The sequence below is a fragment of the Mauremys mutica genome, chromosome 20, assembly GCF_020497125.1.
Source record: "Mauremys mutica isolate MM-2020 ecotype Southern chromosome 20, ASM2049712v1, whole genome shotgun sequence".
Taxonomy (NCBI): Eukaryota; Metazoa; Chordata; order Testudines; family Geoemydidae; genus Mauremys; species Mauremys mutica.
Genome location: NC_059091.1, coordinates 24,793,166 through 24,814,948, shown reverse-complemented (window position 1 = coordinate 24,814,948; position 21,783 = coordinate 24,793,166). Strand labels below are relative to the sequence as shown.

The 21,783-nt window shown below is 55.3% G+C and overlaps 1 protein-coding gene across 3 annotated transcripts; it reads right to left on the bottom strand.

The window, feature by feature from the left end:
- Window positions 1–395: 395 nt before the first annotated feature.
- On the bottom strand, window positions 396–20,585 carry RAVER1 (ribonucleoprotein, PTB binding 1). 3 transcript variants are annotated; one of them, XM_044994728.1, is made up of 15 exons: window positions 20,338–20,585; window positions 16,091–16,157; window positions 14,416–14,885; window positions 12,890–13,081; window positions 11,393–11,522; window positions 10,616–10,716; window positions 8,597–8,683; window positions 6,795–6,906; window positions 6,052–6,287; window positions 5,700–5,793; window positions 4,727–4,869; window positions 4,417–4,497; window positions 3,095–3,223; window positions 2,227–2,310; window positions 396–2,101 (listed from the first exon to the last, which is right to left on the bottom strand). In XM_044994728.1, exons 1-15 carry the CDS (start codon window positions 20,548–20,550, stop codon window positions 1,955–1,957), a joined length of 2,286 nt encoding a protein of 761 aa, XP_044850663.1. In that variant the 5' UTR covers window positions 20,551–20,585; the 3' UTR covers window positions 396–1,954. The 3 variants fall into 3 exon arrangements, with proteins under 3 accessions (XP_044850663.1, XP_044850664.1, XP_044850665.1); XM_044994729.1 differs by having other exon boundaries at window positions 8,597–8,680; XM_044994730.1 differs by lacking the exon at window positions 8,597–8,683.
- Window positions 20,586–21,783: the final 1,198 nt, after the last annotated feature.

The window sequence follows — 21,783 nt, the reverse complement described above, 5'->3', positions numbered from 1 at the left end:
GGTAAAAGCAAGAGGGGATGCAGATCAGTGTAGCAAAGGGGGGGGGGGGGAGGTCTGGATGCTGAAAGCTGCTGTGAGGTTGTAAGGTGCAGTATTGGAGTGATGGGGCTTGTGAATCACCAGGACTCTTAGCTCCTGGAAGTCTCCCTGGGGACAGAAAGTTGAAGGGTCTAACGTGTAGCTGGATGGACGCACAGACCAGTGTCTGTAGGACTAGACGCTGGTGTTCATGGACTTAGCCAAGAGAAACATGGTTAAGGCCAAGTCCAGTCTGCCTGGCTCCCAGACCCCCCATCTGGCCACTGGCTCCCAGCTCCAGGGGGCGGTGCAGCTCCAAGCAATTGGAAGTGTTCAGAAAATGACACATTTACGCACGTATAGAAAGGGGACAAGGCTTGATAGAAATCTCTCTTTACTTTGGAAAGGCAATGGCCAGCTCGAGGGCTTGGGCCCCACATACAGCAAGCCAGACAGCATCTACAGTAGAAACATGGTAGCAACTTTATCAACCCCAAATCAAGAGAGGGTGGGGAGTCTCTATACAAATCCTTCCCCGAAAAGCAGCTCATCACCCTCCCCTCAATGGAGGCCAGCAGGGCACCATTCTCAATCACTGGACACCGGCTCGCTGTGCAACTCTGCAGCCTGCTCGACTAAATCGGCTGGCTAGCGGCTCGGTCCCTAGGCATTAACCCAGCCGGTTCTCAGCAGCACATACCGTTACGGGCTTGATACCCAAAGCTGCCAACATCAGCTCAGCTGCATTTAATGCTATATTCAAAATGCAGCTGGAGAGAGGGTGCAACTGGCTGAACGTCTAGTTCCACACCGAACACAAGGGCGGCCTCGTGTCGGACATCACGAAGCCACAAATCGCCCTCCAAGCTTGGTCAACAGGAGGGGGAGGCAGAGCAGCTTCCTGGGAAGCAGTGTCCAGAGGCTGCCTGGCTGCAGGGAAAGCAGCTCTGTTCGCCAGCTGCAGCTGGCTTCTACTGCAAGACTCAGCAAAACAGAAATCAAGGAATATGTTGGACTCTCCCCACCCCAAAAGAAACTTCTAGAACCAAAGTTCATGCCCAGGAGAGAGAAACTAAAAAAAGGAATGACCAGGCTCAGCGACCGTACAATGGACCAAGATTCCTGCTCCTAGCTAGTTAAAAAAGGAAATAAAAACCAAAGCGTGAATTAAAATGGCAACTTAACAAATCTCATTTCCAAACAAAAAAAAGTGTAAAACATCAGCATCTGAAGGGTTTAAAAAACAAAACAGAACAGGAATTTGGAGAGGCAGGCGGGGCCCGAGACCTCGAGCTCAGCGTGAGCCTCTAGGGAGCACTGCATCCCAGACGCAGCCCTGAAGGCTTTGAGCAGGGTGAGGCCAGGAACCAGGCAGATCCGGAGTCCCACGGTGTAACTAGACCTCTGTACGTGTACCCCCTAGATCGCCACCTCTGCGCTGCCAGAACTTCCATGCTCACGTTCCAGTGAGCAAAGGGCACCTGCCGGAGTCACTTACATTCCTCTCTCTGAAGCAGCAGTTTAAGGCAGGGAACGTGCATCTCCCTAGGACTCACTGTCCTCTCAGGATTGTTTGTAGGTTCCCAGTTACTGCAATCAGAATACAGCACGACTCCAGCAGGTTCCGCCCCATGGAGAGGCGCCAAGAACAGCAGAGACAGGGGCCACGGGGTAACCTTTGTCCTCCCCCCGCACGGTACAGGAGTGCTCGCCTCTGCTCTGGCTGCCCGTGACACAGACGGGTGCTGGTTCTGGAATGGGGGGGAATTGGAAGGGCTCATCCTCCAGCAGGAAGCCTGTGGGGTTTCCCACCCTGCTCAGAGAAGCCAAGTCTTTCTCACACACGTAAAAACCTCAAAATCAAGACTAACGTTAAAAAAAAGTTTGTACAAGATTTACACGCGGAGGGGATGATAGTGCTTCAGCAGGGAGGGGGTTAAAATATCCTCTTCCGCTTCAGGTAGGAGTCTGCATAGTGCCCTCCCAGGCCCTGAGAATGCTGTCCGACGTAGCCGCCCTCCGGGCTGGGCTCCGGGGATGGCAGCAGGTGGGAGAAGGCCCGTTTCTGGCCCCCGATCGGAGTCTGGAAAAAAGACAGCGGGGAGCTGAGTGTCAGGGCCTGGCAAAGCACCGGGTGTGTGTGGGGGTGGGGGGTGGGGGTGTAGAGGTCGGTAGCAAAGCTCTGCCCTCGTCCCCACAGATACTCACCTTGGAGTGGGAGCCGTGGGAATGGCTGTTTGGTCCCAAGCCCAGGATATTGTCCCCGGTGCCCACAGGTGGCATCCCTACTGCCTGGAAGAGAGAGAGAGTCGCCGCCACTGATGTCCCTGTTTACCAGCACTGCATGGGCCCACAAGCACCCTGCAGTTCCACTGGCTCAACACAGCCGCTTTCCATTCAAGGGACCCCTCAGAGGCCTAGTCCCACCTCCCGGGGACTAGCAGGGGCTACGTTCTGCGCATACATCTTACCATCTCTCCCCTCCCACTAGGGAACGGGGCTGCAGCTGCGGCTCCTGCCGTGCGACCTAGTGGCAGACTTTATGGCACTGAATGCAACATCCAGACAGCAGGGAACGTGCCCATTCTCCTGCAGGGAGAGCAGCTCCCTTTGGGAGCTGGCCCAGTGAGTCTTACCGGAAGGGCTGGGCTTCAAATATCAGGCCATTTCTAATCACTGCTGGCGGGACCTTCACCCCAGAGGGAAGTTACCGGCCTCCAGGTCCTACCTCTGCTGTCGCTGAGTAAGTGCGTCTCAGAGCCGCCCCTGCCGTGAGGCCGTACAACTGGCCGCTTGCTCATCTGCCAGGCGGCTCCATTTCATGGCAGCGCCAGAGCAAGGCGAAGGCCTGGCCTTTTCCATTAAAGGCTAATACCCCTGTAAAACCCAGGCCGTGCAGAGCCCCGGCAGGCTGGGATCCCCGCCAGGAATCACCACGCCCGCCTGCATGGATCTTTGAGTCACTCCGAACTAGAGGAAGCCTGAGTGCGAGCGAGCTGATGCACACTCGTCTGCGCCCTTAGCAGCCGGAAGCCCAGACTCTCCCCTCCCGGCACACACAGAAGTGACCTCTCACTTTGTTCAGGTGGCTTTGCTTAAGCCCAGCTTGAAGGCCACTGGTGAAGTAGGAGGTTGGGGATCCTGAGTAGAAGGGTGGCAGGGGTGGCCCCAAGCTGCTCCGCTCAAATCCAGGAGATGAAGACATCTGGAAGAGAAGCGGCTCCGCATCACAAGCTGGATCAAGGCTCGGTTCAGCCCCCTGGAGGCAGAACTGCAGGCTGTGCCTCCGTGCTCTGCAGCGTGGAAATAGATCAACGGGTGTGTCTACAGCGACCCAAGACCCACCGCAGGCCCGGGTTAACCGACTTGGTTGTGGGCTGCAGGACTGAAAATTGCAGCGTAAACGTCTGGGCTGGGGCTGGGGATCTGAAACCCTGCCGGGGGGAGGTCTCAGAGCCGGGGGCCCAGCCCAAATGTCTACACCGCAATTTTCACCCCGCAGCCTGAGTCAATTGACCCAGACACGGTGCCACAGGTTTTACTGCAGTGTAGACGTACCCAGTGAAACCAAATTCTCTTTGGCGCAAAGGACACAACACCCCCGCTTGCTCAGGGACAGGGGGCTGCTGTGCGGGATCCCCCTTGAAGCAGGCCCACGGGACTCGTGGAAAAGAACATGCCACCGTGGAGCCCGAAGGCCTGGGCTAGCTGAGTATAGAAAGGCATGAGGCTAGGGATTGGCTAGTGTGGTCTAACTCACTGGAAATCGAATGTAGACAAGGCAGCAGGTACCTCCCCCCGGCTCCAACTAGACCCTGCTAGAGACGGTACGTCCCGTCTGCACTGGGCTTTCCAGCATGTTAGCTGGAAGACACTGGCCCCCCCGCGACATCCTGCTCTGGGCAAGACTGACAGCTGTTCTCTGAGCAGCGAGCAGACACATCACCGACTTTCTGGCCAGCCTGGGAATGGTTCCTCCCCTTGGCAGCTTGCCCCGAGGAGACCCACAAACCAGGCCCTTGTTATCAATACCCTCACGAGCAGCCATGGACACACGGACAGGGAACTGCCTGGTGCCTCTATGGGAGCGATCAGGGAACGATCAGCTGTGCAGGGCACACGCAGGGCAGAACTCCACCTAACCTGATCCATGCCACTTCGTGACCCAGGCAGGCTCCTCCCACACCCCAAAACCAGCCAACCAGGGAGCCCTGAGAGCGGCAGGCCACACCCCCAGAGAGAGGCCCAGAAGCTGCAGGGGTGAAGAACGGGAGAGCGGGGAAGCAGCAGAGCCCAGTCCAGTGCATTGTCGCCTCGAAAGGGAGGTTCAGAATCCAGGCGGCTGCACTCAGACCAGCCCCACGGCTCAGCTCCTAGCTGAATACCCGCAGAAGTTACCTTGTGCCTACTGTGTCCAAATCCGCCCAGGATGGGCCCAGCGTGGTCCCTCGACTGGCCGTACATTCGGGATCCCAAGTCCTTCCAGGAGAAAGCAGAGAGCAAACACGGCTCTTACACAGGCATTTCCAGAGGCCATAACACAAGCTCAGGTGGGTCAAGGGTGCCTGACCAGGGAGGGAGAAAACGGGAGAAGAGCAGGCAGGACGCCTGGGTTCCGTTCCCTGCTCTGCTGCTTTAATACCCAGAGGACTCGACTCGTCCCAGCTGACGTCTTGGCTAATGCTCTGTCCCACCCCAAGGTACTTACCGGCTGATAGTCGAAAGCATAGTTGTCTCCTGCCAGCCCAGGAGAGGGCAGTGGTGGGTCGGCCATGGGGGGCTGTGGGATTCTGGGATTGGAAACATTACCGAGCACTCCAGCCTTCAGATTAAATGTTTTATTGGCACCACCTGCAGAAGAGCGTTACTCATTAGCACCACGGCAGCCGGGCAGATAGTCAAGGGCCCAGCTGCCCCGGCTCCCTTTCGAGAGAAATTACTGCAGGCTGCCCCATTACCCAACTGCACTGCTGGGCCCAGCCCTTTGCCCCCTGGGAGAGGCAGCTCTCAGCCCTCGGGATTCCCTTCCCCCGGACGCCCCATGCCTGAGAGGAGGGACAGTCCCATTGCCCCGTGGGCCATTAGCAGTGCGCTGGAGACGGAGCCTGACCTCGCTTCAGTAACGCCCACAAGGCAAAACTGAAATCATTTGTCCCTCTGGGCTGCCATCCACCGAGTTTAACCCCTACACTCGAACACAGCCGGATCTGTGCCCTATCCGAGTCAGGGCAGCACGGTGGACTAACGGCTGCTCCTGCTCTTGGCTCCGATACCAACTGCCCCTGGGCAAGTGACTTTGCTTCTCAAGTGGGGATCCGTGACCCCGTGGCAGGAGGTCAACAGGCGAAGTCTGCCCCCACCTCCATTCAAACGGAGTCTCCTGACTGGCATCTGCCTGAACAAGCCAAGTGCTAGGTCCCGGGCGCTTGTTGGCAGGCTCCTAACGTCAATCCCCCTCCGCTGTGCAGACAGGCACTGAGCTGAAGCAGGAGGAGTCTTGCCCTGCTCCCCCAGGTCCGCAGCCCTGCTCTGGTCCCAGCATGGACAGCTCCCCGCCCAGCTCCGGTTCAGTTCCAGCCTTGTCCGCCCCTTTCAGGGCACACTTAGCAGAAGAGCCATGCCGACCCCCATGCTTCTCCTACTGTCAGTTTAAAGGGGCAGCAGCCCCCCGGCCAGCTCACCTCCCAGGCTGTTTGCAGGAAGAAGGCTGTGCAGGTTTAAATAAGGGTTGAGAGGAATCTTGAAGTCTTTGGGCGGCTCTCCCAGCAGCGAGGCCTAGGAGAGAAGGAGTCCCGGGGATTAGTGCTGCTGGACGGTATCCCCGAGGCAGGCCGCTCAGAGGAGCGTCAGGAGGACAGGGAAACGCACAGGCCGTTCGGACTCCTGCCGACCGCTACGTTGCTTTGCCGGGGACAAGCGGCTGGAAGCGTTACAGACTTTTAAGGCTGCACCGAACAGACTGGGGAGCAGGCGGCATATGGCAGTGGGAAGCGCTTGTTCTAGGTGGACTCTGAACACAGCTGCTCTTCTTACCCCGTTCTCCATCTGCTTTGGTTTCTGAAGTCCACTGATCACCGATCCCAGGATGGAAGTGGTGAGGCCCGGCAGGGCTGATGGGGTCCCAGGAGATGAGGGCAGCTGGGACACCTGCGTCCCCATTGCCGAGTTCTCTCTCTCTGTCCCCAGGAAGGATGCCAGGGGCATGCCCCCCGAAGGCAGGATCGGTGACTTCACGTGCCCCTGCGTCATGTCAGCAGGCAGAGGCCCCCCTGGGGAGAGGAGATGCCACCGCTTTACAGACAGTCACTCAGCACCCTCTTCCACCCTCCCCTTCACCCACACACGCCTGCATCTGAGCCCGAGAACACCTGCTGCTAGGGTTGGGTCAGCCTCCTCTGCAGGCCCACGCCAATGGCTCCTACTCCAGAGAGGGCAGAGAAATCTTAACATGCCCCAGGGTTTCCTACAGGGCTCTGCGCTCCTCCAGGGTTATCTGCAAACCAACATGCCCGTGCTTTAGACCCCGACGTCAATGCCAGCACAGCAATCTCCAGTGATGCGCACTGCAGCTATTGCTCCATGCGCGAGGCGGCACGGTGAACGGGCAGCGCCCAGGGTGGCAGGAACTGCCACCCCCAGCGTCTGGGATGGGGCACTGCACAGAGAACCAAAGCTGCACTCACGTGAGCAGCTGCAGCTCTGCCCAGCATCCAGCACATGCTGCAGGAATCACGACTCCTGAGCAATCAGCTCATGCCACAAACCCACAGCGTTACCTGAGGCGAGTTCTCCCAGCAGCGAGCTTCCGGGCTGAGCCGGGGTGGTCGCCAACCCCAAGGTGCCGTGCTGTAGAGAACTGAGAGGAGAGTCCCCCAAGATCCCGGGTTTCTGCAAACAAGAGGCAGGTTAAAGGGCAAGCCGAAGGCACAGTGGGAAACGTGGTTAGTATGAAATGCCAGCGGTGCAGCCAAGCGGTGAGAGCATTGCAAGAAGCCAACCCAAGCAAATCGGTGCCTATGGTGCACTCAGCTCTGGGCCCTACATGAGCGGTTCATGCACGGCACGCGGGGACAGAACCTGCAGAGTACTAGCCTGCCACGCGCTCACTAGCCATGTGCACGTGAAGAGTTCCCTAGAGCAGTGGTTCTCAACCAGGAGCACATGTACCCCTGGGGCACGCAGGGGTCTTCCGGGGATACAGCAACACATCTAGCTACATAAAAAGCACTGGCCAAGCCAGTACACACTAAATGTCATACAGTGACTTGTTTATAGTGCTCTGTGCTGAGCAGCAGGTGAGGAGGCCCGGCCAAACACCCGCTGTCCGGTTGCAGCCGGGTGACCTTGTGCTAAGGAAGTGCAGTGATCACAGTCCCAGCACATCCCTCCCAGAGAAGCAGGGAGGGACACAGGAGGCTCTGCACATTTACAGATGGGAGGGGAAGCTGGAGCTTCCCGGGAAAGGAAGAGAAGACAGCAGATCTGGCAATCTTTGCATGCTCAGGGACCCAACGGGCTGCTGCAGAGAGCCATCCTAGCCTGCGCTTCCCAAGGAGGCGGGCTGCAAGCTCAGCTGGCACTGGAGTGATCTAAACACAGCACAGCTTGTTAGCGCAAGCACTCGCTGGATCTCTTCCCCGGAGAGGGGCACCCCACAGCCGCTGCTTGTCTTTCCAGAGCACTATTGGCATTTCAAAGCTCTCCCTGGAGGGGCCGCCAGGGAGACGGGCTGCAGCAATTTCATGGCTCTTTAAACAGACAAACCACCGAAAATAGAAACCAGGCTACTCCCACGCAGCGCCCTCCCCTCCGTCCAGACCGCTTGCTTCCCTAGAACCAAGGAGCCAGCTCAGCTCACCCCGAGTCCTGTGCCACTAACAAACGGAGAGGTTACCACTGTCCAACAGACCCAGCGCTGAGAGGCCCGGCCCCGCTTGCGCCACGGCACGGAACTCACGCCGCCGCAGCTGAATGCAGCCACGGGCCTGGTCGGCACACGCTCTTCCACTGGCAGAAGCCCTGCTTCGGCAGCAGCACATTAACTGAGCCTTACCCATGAGGCAGAGAGGGGCTCCGCTCAGACGGGTACTACCAAGCCCAGAGACGCTCCGATCGTTAGAGGCTAGGCTGTGACCTGCGACATGCCCCGCCCAGAACCCCCTTACAGCCCTACACAGGCCCCTGGATCCAGGGGCCGCACCCCTGCAAATGGGAGGGAGGGGACAGCTGGAGACCTTACTACCCCCTAAAGCCACAGGCAGGGCTGAAGCAACCCACTGCTGGTACAGCTGGGATCCTGCTCCTGGGGAAGTGCCGTGGCAAGGCACCCACCGATTTCCATGGCAGCAGGGTCAAGCCCCTAGACCAGCAGTAAGTGCCGACCTCCCAGGAGCAAGGAGGTGACAGGAGAGGGTGTCTGCCCCCCAGGACAGTGCAGTTTACACACCGCTCCTTGCTCCGCGTGTCACAACCCAGCCTGAAAGGTCAGCGCATGAGTGGAATTTGGACCAGGCCTGAGGGTGCATCTGGCGCTGCGTCTCCCCACACACACGCACACAGGAAGCCCTCTACCACTCACATGGAGTACGGCCTGGTTCTCCTTGTTCTGCAGCAGCTGCGTCCAGACCTGGTTCTGCAGTAACAGGGAGCTCCCAAGCAATGCCTTCTGGGGCAGAGAGCAAAGCAAGAGAGATCACTTCATGAACCGGGGCGGCTAAAGGAGCAGATGTCAGCTAAGAACAGCTTGAGTCAGCATTGAGCCGGCCTCCAAATGCCCAGCTTGACACCAGCCACGCTGGGGAGGTGGGGAACGCCGCTAGGAGCAACGCCAGTCAGAGGCTGACAGACAGCAGAGTGTAACGGGGCAGCGCCGGGCGCCACTGACAGAGATGGCAGAGTTCCGATTCAGTTCTCCAGCTGTCGGTTTCGTGGGCAAGGGCTCGAGGCCAACGGTTTCGGAGGTCATGCAGTGTGTGTGCGCCCAGGTGCACACGTGTGTGAGATTTGTGTACCCGACCAGAGTTATGGGAAGAGTCAGGCCTGGGGCATCTCAAGCTGGGCACACAACATAAGAACGGCCGTACCGGGTCAGACCAAAGGTCCATCCAGCCCAGTGTCCTGTCTGCCAACAGTGGCCAATGCCAGGTGCCCTAGAGGGAGTGAACCTAACAGGCAATGATCAAGTGATCTCTCTCCTGCCATCCATCTCCACCCTGTGACAGACAGAGGCTAGGGACACCATTCTTACCCATCCTGGCTAAGAGCCATTAATGGACTTAACCTCCATGTTCTCTTTTAAAAGCTGTTATAGTCCTAGCCTTCACCACCTCCTCAGGCAAGGAGTTCCACAAGTTGACTGTGTGCTGTGTGAAGAAGAACTTCCTTTTATTTGTTTTAAACCTGCTGCCCATTAATTTCATTTGGTGACCCCTAGTTCTTGTATTATGGGAACAAGTAAATAACTTTTCCTTATTCACTTTCTCCACATCACTCATGATTTTATAGGCCTCTATCATATCCCCCCTTAGTCTCCTCTTTTCCCAGCTGAAGAGTCCTAGCCTCTTTAATCTCTCCTCATATGGGACTCGTTCCAAACCCCTAATCATTTTAGTTGCCCTTCTCTGAACCTTTTCTTGTGCCAGTATATCTTTTTTGAGATGAGGTGACCACATCTGTACACAGTATTCAAGATGTGGGCGTAACATGGATTTATATAAGGGCAATAAGATATTCTCCGTCTTATTCTCTATCCCTTTTTGAATGATTCCTAACATCCTATTTGCTTTTTTGACCGCCGCTGCACACTGCGTGGACATCTTCAGAGAACTATCCACGATGACTCCCAGATCTTTTTCCTGACTCGTAGCTAAATTAGCCCCCATCCTATTGTATGTATAGTTGGGGTTATTTTTCCAATGTGCATTACTTTACATTTATCCACATTACATTTCATTTGCCATTTTGTTGCCCAATCACTTAGTTTTGTGAGATCTTCAGTCTGCCTTGGTCTTACTAAACTGCTCAAGATAGTTAGCTGCAAACTTTGCCACCTCACTGTTTACCCCTTTCTCCAGATCATTTATGAATAAGCTGAATAGGATTGGTCCTAGGACTGACCCTTGGGGAACACCACTAGTTACCCCTCTCCATTCTGAGAATTTACCATTTATTCCTACCCTTTGTTCCCTGTCTTTTAACCAGTTGGATTCAGTGGCCACTTCTGAAAGTCTGGCTGTTATTCAGCTTCTACCTTCACAGAAGGGCCTGTTTATAACGGGGCGGAGATCTCCCCCCACTCCCCCGAAGCGGGATGTAGCTAGAGGAGGGACAGCCCCATGGTTAAAGCACTGCTCAGCCGCAGAAAAGCTTGGTTCTACTCCTGGCTGCAGCAGACTCAGGGTGCGTTCCTAAGACAGACAATTTGTGCCTGGGTTCCCCAACCTCCCACCTCCTAGGGGTGCCGTGGGGATAGATTTGCTAGTGTTCTTGAGGTGCTCAAGTGACGGGAGCAATATAAATACAGAGACAAGCACAGGAAATTCTTAAGTCTGAAGCAGAGCAGCTTCTAGGACATTACAGGAGTGTCTTGGGCGAGTACCTGCTGTGCTTGCGTCTGGCTCTGCAGAGCTAGCTGAAGAAGAGCAGCGGAGAGGGCTGGGTTGGTCATGAGCGGCATGGACGGGGGGGCCCCCAGGATTCCTGCAAAGAAAAGACCATTTTGATACCGGCTGCCACCACACTGACAGTGCCGACTTTCGCATGGAGGATGGCGGCACGGGCCCTCTAGCAACGAGGCATTGTCCACCGTGGGACAGAATGCCTTGTTCCCAGCCCCTGCCCCACCACTCAGCACCTCTCCCCCAAGTGACGCGAGAGCCTGGGCCAGCACCACGCAAATACCAACAGGAAGGCATGTGTGCGCCGTGTCAGTGCTGCCAGCAGAGCTGAGAATTCGAGCAGGCCCCAGACGAGACGGGAACAAGCCTGGAAGTGTCAGACACCTGGGTTCCTACGCAGCGTACACTTAGCTCAACAGAACGCTGGGCTCTGGGGCTGGCTGCTGGCCAGGGTTACAAGCCTGGGCTTGCTACTGACTAGCTAAACAGGCTTGGCCTCGAGCCCATTCTCTGCTCCCAGCCACGGTCGGTGGCTTTCCTTCTTATGAAGGAGCAACGCAGTCATCCAGCTAAAGAGTGACTGTGACCATCGGTACAACCCTCCTCCCGCTCCCGCTGTTGAGAAGAGTCAGCACAGAGGGAATCTAGCTGTCTGGGGAGCTCTGGGCGGCACTCACAGTACCTCACAGGCCCTGTTCCCTACAACAGCTCCACCAGGGCTGTAGCCCCACGTAAGAAAGCCCATTACTCATTCTTACCCTGTTTTCCAGGAACGGCTCCGTGAAGCAGGGGGTTGAGTAAGAGCTGGATCGAAGCGGGGTTCCCCAGGCTGTTAAGAATCTGAAGGATATTTGGCTCTGGAAGGAGCCCTTTCCCACGATTAAGTGCCTTAAAAAAAAAAAGTTGCAGATGTCAGAGTCTGAATCTCTCTCTTTCATTACGGCAACATCCAGAGACCACAGGCAGGGTCGTGCCAAGGGCTGTACAGACAGTGCCAGACTCACACAGGTATTTAGGCACCTAAAGATGCAGATAGGTGCCGAATGGGATTACAATACACCTGAGTGAGTTACGCACCTGATCCCATTGACGTTCCACTGGAAATCAGGTGCCTCGCCTGGCAAAACCCATCACCACCACCCAGGCCCTCCCTGCAGCTCCAGGAGCCTAAATACCTTTGTCAACCTGGCTCAAGAGGGTTTGACATTTGTTCTGGAACGTGACTTGAAGGAGCTGGGGGAGAGAGAACTGACTAACCAGGAACTTCAGCAGAAGCTACGAGGAGTCTGAATTACACAGTTGCACTTGACAATGGGAGCTCAAGCAGTGCATTCAGCAGGCGTTTGGGCAAGCACCGGAAGAGGGTTGTTAAACCCAGCATGAAGCCAGGTCACTAACATTCCTAGCGCAGACAGAAACCCTGCGGTACAGGAGCTCCCAGGTGATCGGGCGTGGCCAGCAATGTCAGGCTGGCGTATGTGATGGAATAGTTCAGTGCTGGAGTTGTAAAGCAAATATACGCTGCTCTTTTTGAGAGCGGGATCCGGGCTTCAGATTGAGGAAGAAATTGGGCTAGTAATGACTGTGACCTAACTGGGTCACATGGAGCTAACAGCTTTCACTACCCAGCCTCCCCTCTCTACAAAACCTCACGGGTCTTTTAGTATCTTAACTTGCACAGGAAGCGAGTACTTAGAACATGGAAGTTGCAGGACGCTGGCCCGCAGGGAAGGTGGGACATTCTGCTTGCTAGAGCTCAGTACATTTACCGTCCATGTCTCAGGTGCAGAGAGACAGGGCAGATGCCTCGTCCCCTCTGAGCCTGGAACACGAGCATCAAGGCTCTTCATACAGAACAGCCTGTCGGTTTCTGTAGTGACAACACTGCCATGTTAGATTTTCCTGCTGTGAATTAGCAGAAGTTAATTTGTGTCCTGTTTCCTTCAGTCCAGCTGAGCGCTAGCAGTATCTGCACTGGCTCTGCACACAAACTGCCCCCGTCACTAACACTGGATGCCCCCAAGCATTAGCTACAGCCTACAGAAGGAAGCGCTGTGGGCAGAGTGTTGTTGGACCAGGCACCGTGCCACTGGTGTGAACTAAGCCTGTTCTAGGCTGCAGATCTGGCCTTGGAAAGGTGCAAGGAGCAGCCCCTGGGGTCTCCGGACAGAGCTGTGAACACTGTAGTGCAAATGCGGGGGAAGGGGGAGGTAACAGCACAGTCTGCCTGAGCAGGGTTGGATTAGTAGCCTTACCGTCGCCTGTGCAGCTATCAGGGCGGCCAGCATGCTGCGCCCAGGAGGGCCTGGGGCACAGAAGGAGACGCGGATGTGGTTCCCAGCGAGCGGCAGGCCATCTGTGGCCTGCTGGACCATTTCTGCTATCTCTGCTGACTCATACTCCAGGACTCCAAAGCCTTTCAGCTGGCCATCCTGACCGTACGCCAGCTACACAAAAACAAGGCAGTGAAAAGGAGGCTTAGCACAATAGGGAGAGGACACTGGCTGCTAGCACACGAAGGCCAGAGGCGCTGTGTGCTGGCCGGGGCTGACAGGGCCAGGGGCTTTCAGACCCTTCAGGCTGTGAATTTTTACAATCCGCATCCACACAATTGGAAACGTAACGCACCTGGATCTCAGGCCTGGGCACTGAGACCTTACAATGGGCTCTAATGGAGCTCAAAGCCCTGGGCTGGGCAAGGACCGTGCCAACGCAGGCAGGCAGGAGACACCATGTCATCCAGAAACTCACTGGTTTCGGGTGGGATTTTCAAAGGGATTTGGGCACCCAACTGCCTTAGGAATCCCTGCTCTAAAGGCCATGCCTGCCTCACAGAGCCGGGCTTCACCAGACTGGTTTAACTGCAAAGCATTTAGCTTCACAATCTTTGTTCCTTAACGCAGGGAGCCTCAGATCATTTCCCCTCCCTTTCTTCGAAGGAAAGCTGGAGGCTGTGAGCCAGTGGCAGCGTCCCAGCACATGGGAGCAGGTACATTCTAGATGACTGAACAGACACTAGACCGATGGCACAAGGACGAGTCATTTCCACACTGGTGTCAGGGAGCCAGATGGCACTTTCCAGTGGGACAGCCCACAGGTCACTTTCAGAACCTAGCCAGACACGCAAATTTACACTTGTTGTTTTCCTAGTGAAAGGCAAGGGCCTGAACCTTTACATCCCTGAAAGATCCTAGCTAGGTAGGGAACCCCCTAACCTCACTGCCTTCATTAATCTTAGCTAGCTTACCCAGCCAGGACCTGCCCCAGGGCAAGTCTCCCACGGACACTGGCCCCGCCAGCCTGGGGGGCGCCTTTCAAAGGCAGCACTAAGGCGTTCGGGGTACAGACCGCATCTTCCATCTAGCCCAGGTGGCTGGCTCAGTGATCATAGAATCTCAGGGTTGGAAGGGACCTCGGGAGGTCATCTAGTCCCACCCCCTGCTCAGAGCAGGCCCAACCCCAACTAATATCCACTGGGGTGGGATTGTTTTATGACTTTATTCCAGCAAAAGCCCAAGCACAGACACAGTCATACCCGATAAAGGGCTTTTGCCGGCATAGCCGGCTTCACTCGGGGAACCAGCATAAGCTATACCAGCAAACGCTCTCTTGCCGGCCTAAGCTGCGTCTCTACCAAGAGGCCTTGCTAGAATAAGCACTCTGGCGAGGTGTTTCTAGCGCAGACTAGGCCTCAGCACACCCTCCAGATTGTCTGGGGCCAGGTCTCGACACCACCATCATGAACACAAAGGAAACCCACCCCTGGGGCTGAGCTCCTCACCTGGCAGAAGGTCGGGGCAGAAATTGCTGAGAAGACCTGCCTCAGCTCCTCCAGGTCAGTGTAGCTGTGGGGTAATTTGCCCACACACAAGCACTTGGAATGAACCAGGTCTGCGGTCAGCTGGTTGACATCGGTCCAGTGAACATACAGAGTCCGCGTCCCCAGCTGCTTGCCCAGCAGCTCGGATTTTGCTCTGGCTGCTGAGTCCTTTTTCATGTACTCGACGAAGCCATAGCCTTTGGAGTGGCCCGTCTTCTCACTGTACACCAAGAAGCAGCGCTCCAGGTTTCCAAAAGGCCGAACCAGCTCCTCAAATTGCTGTTGCGTATAGAGCCGGGGGAGGTTGGCAATGCACAGGAGGGCATCAGTGGGCTGCAGCTGCACAGAGATCTCCTTGTCCCGGAGCTGGCTCAAGTGGAATTTCTGGATGGCCGACTCGGCCTGTTCCCCATTCAGCAAGGTGACAAACGCTGCAAGCAGAGAAGTTATGATAAGAAACCCTGCAACCCAGCAAGCAAGCACCTGGCTAGCGCATCCCACCTTCAGTGCCACTCCCACACCACCTCCAGCGTCACACCACACTGTCCGTACCCACACATCCAGCCATGCAGTGTTAGCGGCTCCAGATTATTAGAAAGGGCTCAACGCCCCATGAGGCAGTCACTTAGACTATCGGCTAACAGCCGTCTTGCTTAGAAGATGTATCATGCACTCGTGCTTTCTATCAGCCTCAGGACAAGGCAGAAATCTTGGTCTAAGCACTGGAACATTGTCAATAATATTAACAGAGGATCAGTCTGCAGGTGTCCTACAGGCCCAGACGCTAGCACACCACGTCCTAACTCCCTGGGCAAATGGCCCACCAGGGAGGAGACTGGGAACATCCAGTGATTGCTAGCAATGCCCGATACGTAATGGCAGCGCGAGGCTCAAGCCATTCGCATCCCAACCTCCACCTTGACACTCAGACGGTGAATGGCCCAGCCTAACAGCAGCCTCCACCTTGACAGGCGGTGAATGGCCCAGCAGCACAGTCACCTCACGCAACCCCACAAGCCTTTTCTGTCCACAGGAACCTTTAGCTGCACAGATTGTACGAGTGTCAGAAAGGCAGAGCAGCTGCAAAGTGCTGCCTTCAAGAGTCTGCAAGAAGAGTCAGGGGCTGGCTTGACTGAAAATCCCTCAGGTCAGCACCGCACAGAGGGAGCAGTCCTGGGGTTCCATAAAGCAATGCAACCCCATGTTGCATGTGGAACGTCTGCTGGGGCTGCAAGCTCCACAGCCCAAGTTTCCCAACAGATGCCATTAGCCCCCTCACAAATAGGATCCAATGTGCACAGCTGAAGGAAGACCTACCCAAAGAGCTGTAAGAAAAACAGTCCCAGCACGGCCACAGAACAACATGGCAAACAGTGTTTACTGAGGCAGATTAGCACTTGGACAAAGCGAAACCACATTTTAACAAAATGCAGGCACCACGCCCCCTCCAGAACCCCAGGCAACAGAGAAGCTGTCCCGAGGTCTGGAGTTGGGGAAAGGATCCATTCACTCGCACAGCACCCTGTGGGTGGGCTGCACAATAGCTGCGGCCCGGCATAGATTAGCCTCAGGCTGAGAAGATTCAACATTTAAATAGAATGACCCTTCGTGAGAGACCTGCTCTCTGCTTACTCACCAGTCCCTTTGTATTTGTCCACAAAACAGTACTTCAGTTCATAGTCGCTCAGCAGATCATGAACCTCCTGCATAAACAAAGTCAATGAGAAATCAGCTCCCAAGGAGAGAAGTGACATAACCCCTTGCATTTAACAGCCCCAGAGAAGAGCCTCACCTGCCCTCCATTCCCAAGCAGAGTGTTTGGAGCCAGTCAGGACTGCTCCTCATGGCAGAATTCTCCAGGACGCTAATTAGCTAGTGGGAAAGGGCAGCAGGTCGTACCCCCAGCACAGCCAGGGACGGCAGAGTCCATCAGCAGCAGGGCTGACTACAAAAACAAACAGGGCTGGTTCTCACAGCCACATTCCAGCAGAGCTGAAGGTCTCGGGCATTTCCTGCCTCAGAAATACTTACCTGCACGTGGGCAGGTCTGGGTTACATGCCTGAATAAACAAGGCCCAACGGCGCACCCCTCAAACTGCTCCAGCTAGCCAGCTTTTCACAGAACTGGTTTTTAACAACTCCCTCTGGTTTCATGGGACCGAGGTCAAGGCAAGATCTTTGGCTGGTAGTTTGAATGGGAAGTGCCACAGAAAGTCCAATCTGGCCTTGCTGCTGCTACTTCAGTCCTTGGGTTTATAAGTCAGAGTTCAGTATGGACACAAGAAATCGCCCACCATGCACATTGGATGCATTTGTACCTCCTGAGACACCTCTTCCAGTCCCAAGCAGCTTAGGGCCCCTAGAAACGTGATTACACTCAGTCTGAGTTCAGATGCTCCTATGCACTGCCTGGGCACCAGGGTTAGTTTCCATTACAGCAATGACTGGCCTTTCAAACCAAGGTGGCTTTTCTCCATCTTCATAGCATGGGAAGGCAGGTTGGACACTGCTGCATGCTCACGGGGCGTGCAATCCATGCCTTTGCTATAGGATTTAGACTGAACGCTCACACTCCCGTGTCACACCAAGGGCAGTGTTCTGAAATGGGGACGTGTGCAGTGGAATTCTCCAGCTGGGAGAGCAGGGGCCAGCTGGGCAGTCAGGGGGCAGCCCTGGGAGCTGCGTTTTGTTGCGGAAGGGGTGGCTGTACAGCGAGTTGCTACAGTGGACCTAAGTCACTTAGTGGGACCCCAAAAAAAAAAAATCTGACCCATTGAGTGAGAACAAGATGCAAACCGTGAGAAATCCTGCTCCTGATGCCAGTCCTTTAAACATACAACCTCAAAACCCTGTGGCTGACGTGCAGCGAGCACTCAACGTTGCCGTTTTGTCTGCCTCGGAGAAACCTCCCATCCCAACGATATAGCGTGGGTATCATCCGAGTAGCACAATCTCATCAACCCAAGCAACAAGCAGCCTATTTGCCAACACAAACATCGGGTGTTTTGCCAGAGCACTACCCTGAAGTTACACACACTTCTCCTTTCAGATAAGCATCTTCAAACCAGTGAGTTAATATCTCCGTGTTACAGCTGCCCCAGGCAGCAATTTCATGTAATGCTTTGCACAAGACTTTGCCCTTCTCTAGCAGCTCCTAGCTAAGCAGCGCAAGTGACTTCTAAACTTTGAGCCTTTCACTCCCCACCAGCAGGTGGTTCTCTGTGTTTTACAGATAGAGAAATGGAAGCACGAGAGAGACGACATAACTTGCCCTAGATGAAATTGCAAGTCCATGGTAGAGCTAGAAACAAAGCCCTGAAATCTTGATCCTGGCTCCCTGCTCCAGCCACGAGTGTGAAGACCTTCAAGAAAACCCACACGCAGAAGTGGATGAGCGAGATTCTGTGTGCAACCCCAACTTTCACATAGGAGACCTAAGCTGCCTGAGACATTCCAGAAAAAGCACTGTACGCTGCCTTTCCAATGCAAGCCTACTGACCTACGGGAGGGACTGCTCCTTGCTCAGTTTCTCGTGAGACCAATTACACGTGCTTCTGGAAAGCCAGGCCACCACACTTTGGAGGCAATGGACAGCATCAGGAAGTCAAGTGACTGGCTGAACAATGAGAGCCAGTCATGGGATCGAACCATTACCTGCTGGCCTGATGAGCTGATTCTGTGGAAGGACAATAGAAATGTGTTCACAAGGATTTCCTGCAAAGTCCCATTGTCCTTCCTAACAGCCAGGTCACTTCATCCAAGCGCCCATGCAGGGAGCTGAAGAGAAACGTTAGCCATGCTGAAGAGAGGACAAGAAAGCAAGGTGCTTTTATGGCACAGGGTCCTGTGCTGCTTCTTATGCAGGAGATGGTCTACGAAAGACTAAAGCTGCGTTCGATTTTGGAGCAAATGTAAAAATTCACCGAGTTCTGGGTTTTGCATCAACTTGAAATTCAGACCAACTCCAGTAAAAGATTGATGATTGTGGAAATTTACTGTTTTGCACCTTAAGTAGTGCAACATTTCCAGTTTCAGGAAGAAATGAGACGCTATTGACTATGTTTATCTTGGTGTTTGAGGGTTCACTTGAACCAGACACTCGGGTGATGAGACCTCATGAACTCTAGTTGTTTGCACAAACCCCTGAGAAGCAAAAATCAGATTTCCTACTCCCTAATCAGGATTGGAAAAAATCAGTCTGGTTTGATGAGACCTGCTCCTCCATCAGAGTTTTTGAAAGTCAGTCAGTTTAACAAATCAAAACTAAGCAGCAACTAACTTATGAGAAACACACTTGTCTAAAAGGAAACTCTCTATACCACATAGGCATAGCCTGCAATATAGATTTAATTTCTTGTCCAATAAAGTGAGGAAGAAAAGACGAGTATAATTTGGGGAGACGAGTGGGCTACAGAAAGGCAGCCTGCCACCAGATCAGAAGCAAACAGACTTGGACACGCAGTATAAAAATCCACTTCTATCGTGGTGTCTCCTCCCAAACTGAGTGTCCCTGAACTATTTAAGTTTAGCAACAATTGTACAGGCAAGTCTCATCTTACGCGGGGGTTCTGTTCCTCAGTTAGCGCATAAAGCGAAAACCACGTAGAATCAAAATTACATTGAGTTGAATGGTGGGTGGAATTTCCCACACTACAGAAACAGTATTTAAATTGTTATTTTTCTCTTTTTTTTGTTTCTGCTGACTGTGTAAAGCTGAAATCGCGCAAGTTAAACATGCACAAGATGCAACAGACCTGTAACCCTTTAGCTACCTGATACACTTAAAGACTCAGAGTTTGAATGCTGGCTGGCTAACTTTCCCAGGAGCACTGGGCAAGTCACTTCCCCACTCTGCAACCCAGCTGCAAAACAGGAAAACAACCTGTGGCAGATTTAGGGGTTGAGAGGGTTAGTTGATGTTTGTAAAGTGCTTTGAGGCCACAAAGTCCATTTTTTGTGGGTGTGGAGGGAGTACGATGTCAATTCACGTCTCAGCCAGGGACCAAAGATTACAGAGACACAAGCCAACCAGCACGGGATCAACAAATAGCATAAATGACCTGTTCAACTCTACTGTTGCGTCATCCAGGAGCTGTTTAGAGGAAAGATTCTAATCACTGCGTGAGACATCACCTGCAGTTTTATAGTTTAAGCCAACAAGGAAGCAGCCGATAGCCACCTGAACATCCAGGTGACCCTGGCGAGGAGTGAGGGATCAGACCTGGACACCAGAAGGGGCTGGGGAAGGGAGACACTTGTCTCAGCCCTCAACTTCAGAAAGTAGCTGACCTCCCGTTACAGCTGAGGGGCTGTTCCATGAGTAGGGATAAGATAAAGCTTCACCTCTTTCATGCTGTTACTACCCCCTGCTTCTTGAATCCAACTCCTCCCTCCCCATCTGCAGCCCTAATTTTCCCTGATTGGTCACACTTGCGGCCCAGCCGCCCCCCCCCCCACAGATCGACACACACCTCTGGGACCACCAGCTCCCCCCCCCCCACCCCAGCGGTCACATCCTCACCCAGCCCCTGCTCGATCCCATTCCCACCCCGTCCAGCCGAACACCAGCCCCCAGCTCAACCGAGTCTGGTTCAGCCTCCCGGCTCCAGGGGCTGCTGGTGACGTTTCCACTCCCGGATCCCCACTCGCAACCCCCCCCCCCCCACGGCCCGTTATCTGTTTGGTCACGTGCTCACCTGGCTCTCCCCCCCCCCCCCCCCGGTACCCGGCTGGTCACGTCCCCGCCCCCCCGGTACCTGGCTGGTCACGTGCTCACCTGGCTCCCCCCCCGGTACCCGGCTCGCTCCCTCCCCCCGGTACCCGGCTGGTCACGTCCCCGCCCCCCCGGTACCTGGTTGGTCACGTCCCCGCCCCCCCCGGTACCTGGTTGGTCACGTCCCCGGGCAGCCCCCGGATCAGGACCTTGCGGCGGTTGCGGAACTGGTGCGAGCTCCGCTCCAGGCGGCTCCGCACCTCGGCCGGGTCCAGCGAGGGCAGCTCCTCCTCGGGGACCCGGTCCGGGCCCAGCCCCGGCTCCAGCCCGGGGGGCTCCGGGCTGGGGACTGACGCGGCGCCTGACACGGACACCGCCGCCATCTTGGGAACCCTCCGCCTCCTGAGACCATAGAGCGGGAGACGGTCAGAAAAGAGCGGCGCCAATATCCCGCCCCCCTATTGGGCCATCGTAACCCCGCCCCTCCGCCGGCCTCCCACTGCCCATTGGCCAGAGGGAAAACATCCCGTCTGCTCATTGGCCAGCGACACAAAGACCCGCTAGCATCCGCGCTTCCCATTGGTCAGTAGAGCCCACCGGCACTAGCATCGCGCCGATTGATTGGCCAGGGTAGGGCGAGGCTAGACTCGCTGCTTCTGTAATCCCCGCTGCCCCCCCAGTGACCCGTCCCCCATTGCGTCACTGAGCCTGCCCCGTGACTCGAGTGTCCCCCACCACCCCCCCCGTCTGCCCCCATCCACCCCTCCCCCACTGACCCCCCCCACAGCCACCCCTCCCCCACTGACCCCCCACCTCCAGCCCAGTCCTGTCCCCCGCCCGAGCCAGCCCCCCCCTTCTGCCCCCCACCTCCATCCCCCGCCCCCTCGGCCTCCCAGTGACCCCTGTCCCCCATTGCGTCACTGAGCCTGCCCCGTGACTCGAGTGTCCCCCACTGACCCCCCCACATCCAGCCCCCTTCTGCCCCCACCAGAGCCAGCCCCCCTTGTCCCCCCACATCCAGCCCCCACACTGATCCCCCCCCACATCCAGCACATTTCTGTCCTCCCACATCCAGCCCCCTCTTCTGCCCCCTGCCAGCCCCCCTTGTCCCCCCACATCCATCCCTTCCCCACTGACCCCCCCACATCCAGCCCCCTCTTCTGCCCCCACCAGAGCCAGCCCCCTTGTCCCCCCACATCCAGCCCCCACCCTGACATACTGGGGTATGTAACCTATCACTTAAATCAGCTGCTGCAGCAGATGACGCTCAGAGCAGTAATAGCAGCAAAGAGTCTTGTGGCACCTTATAGACTAACAGACGTTTTGGAGCACGAGCTTTCGTGGGTGAATGCCCACATGACATGCATCCGACGAAGTGGGGATTCACCCCTGAAGGCTCGTGCTCCAATACGTCTGTTAGTCCATAAGGTGCCACAAGACTCTTTGCTGCTTTTACAGATCCAGACTAACACGGCTCCCCTCTGATACAGAGCAGTAATGTAATTTTAAAATATATTCAGAACAAAAAGAATCCTAACTGTGGTATTGGCCTATTGCTAGACAGAAATTGTAGAATGTTCAATAATGCAGAAAAGGCAGAAGTAGTCAATATTTCT

Coding starts and splice junctions, on each gene's coding strand:
- RAVER1 (XM_044994728.1), bottom strand. CDS start 20,550: ATGGCGGCGGTGTCCGTGTCAGGCGCCGCGTCAGTCCCCAGCCCGGAG. Junction 11,523..12,889: donor TGATAGCTGCACAGGCGACG/GTAAGGCTACTA, acceptor TTTTTTTTTAAG/GCACTTAATCGTGGGAAAGG. Junction 2,102..2,226: donor CCCACGGCTCCCACTCCAAG/GTGAGTATCTGT, acceptor TCTTTTTTCCAG/ACTCCGATCGGGGGCCAGAA.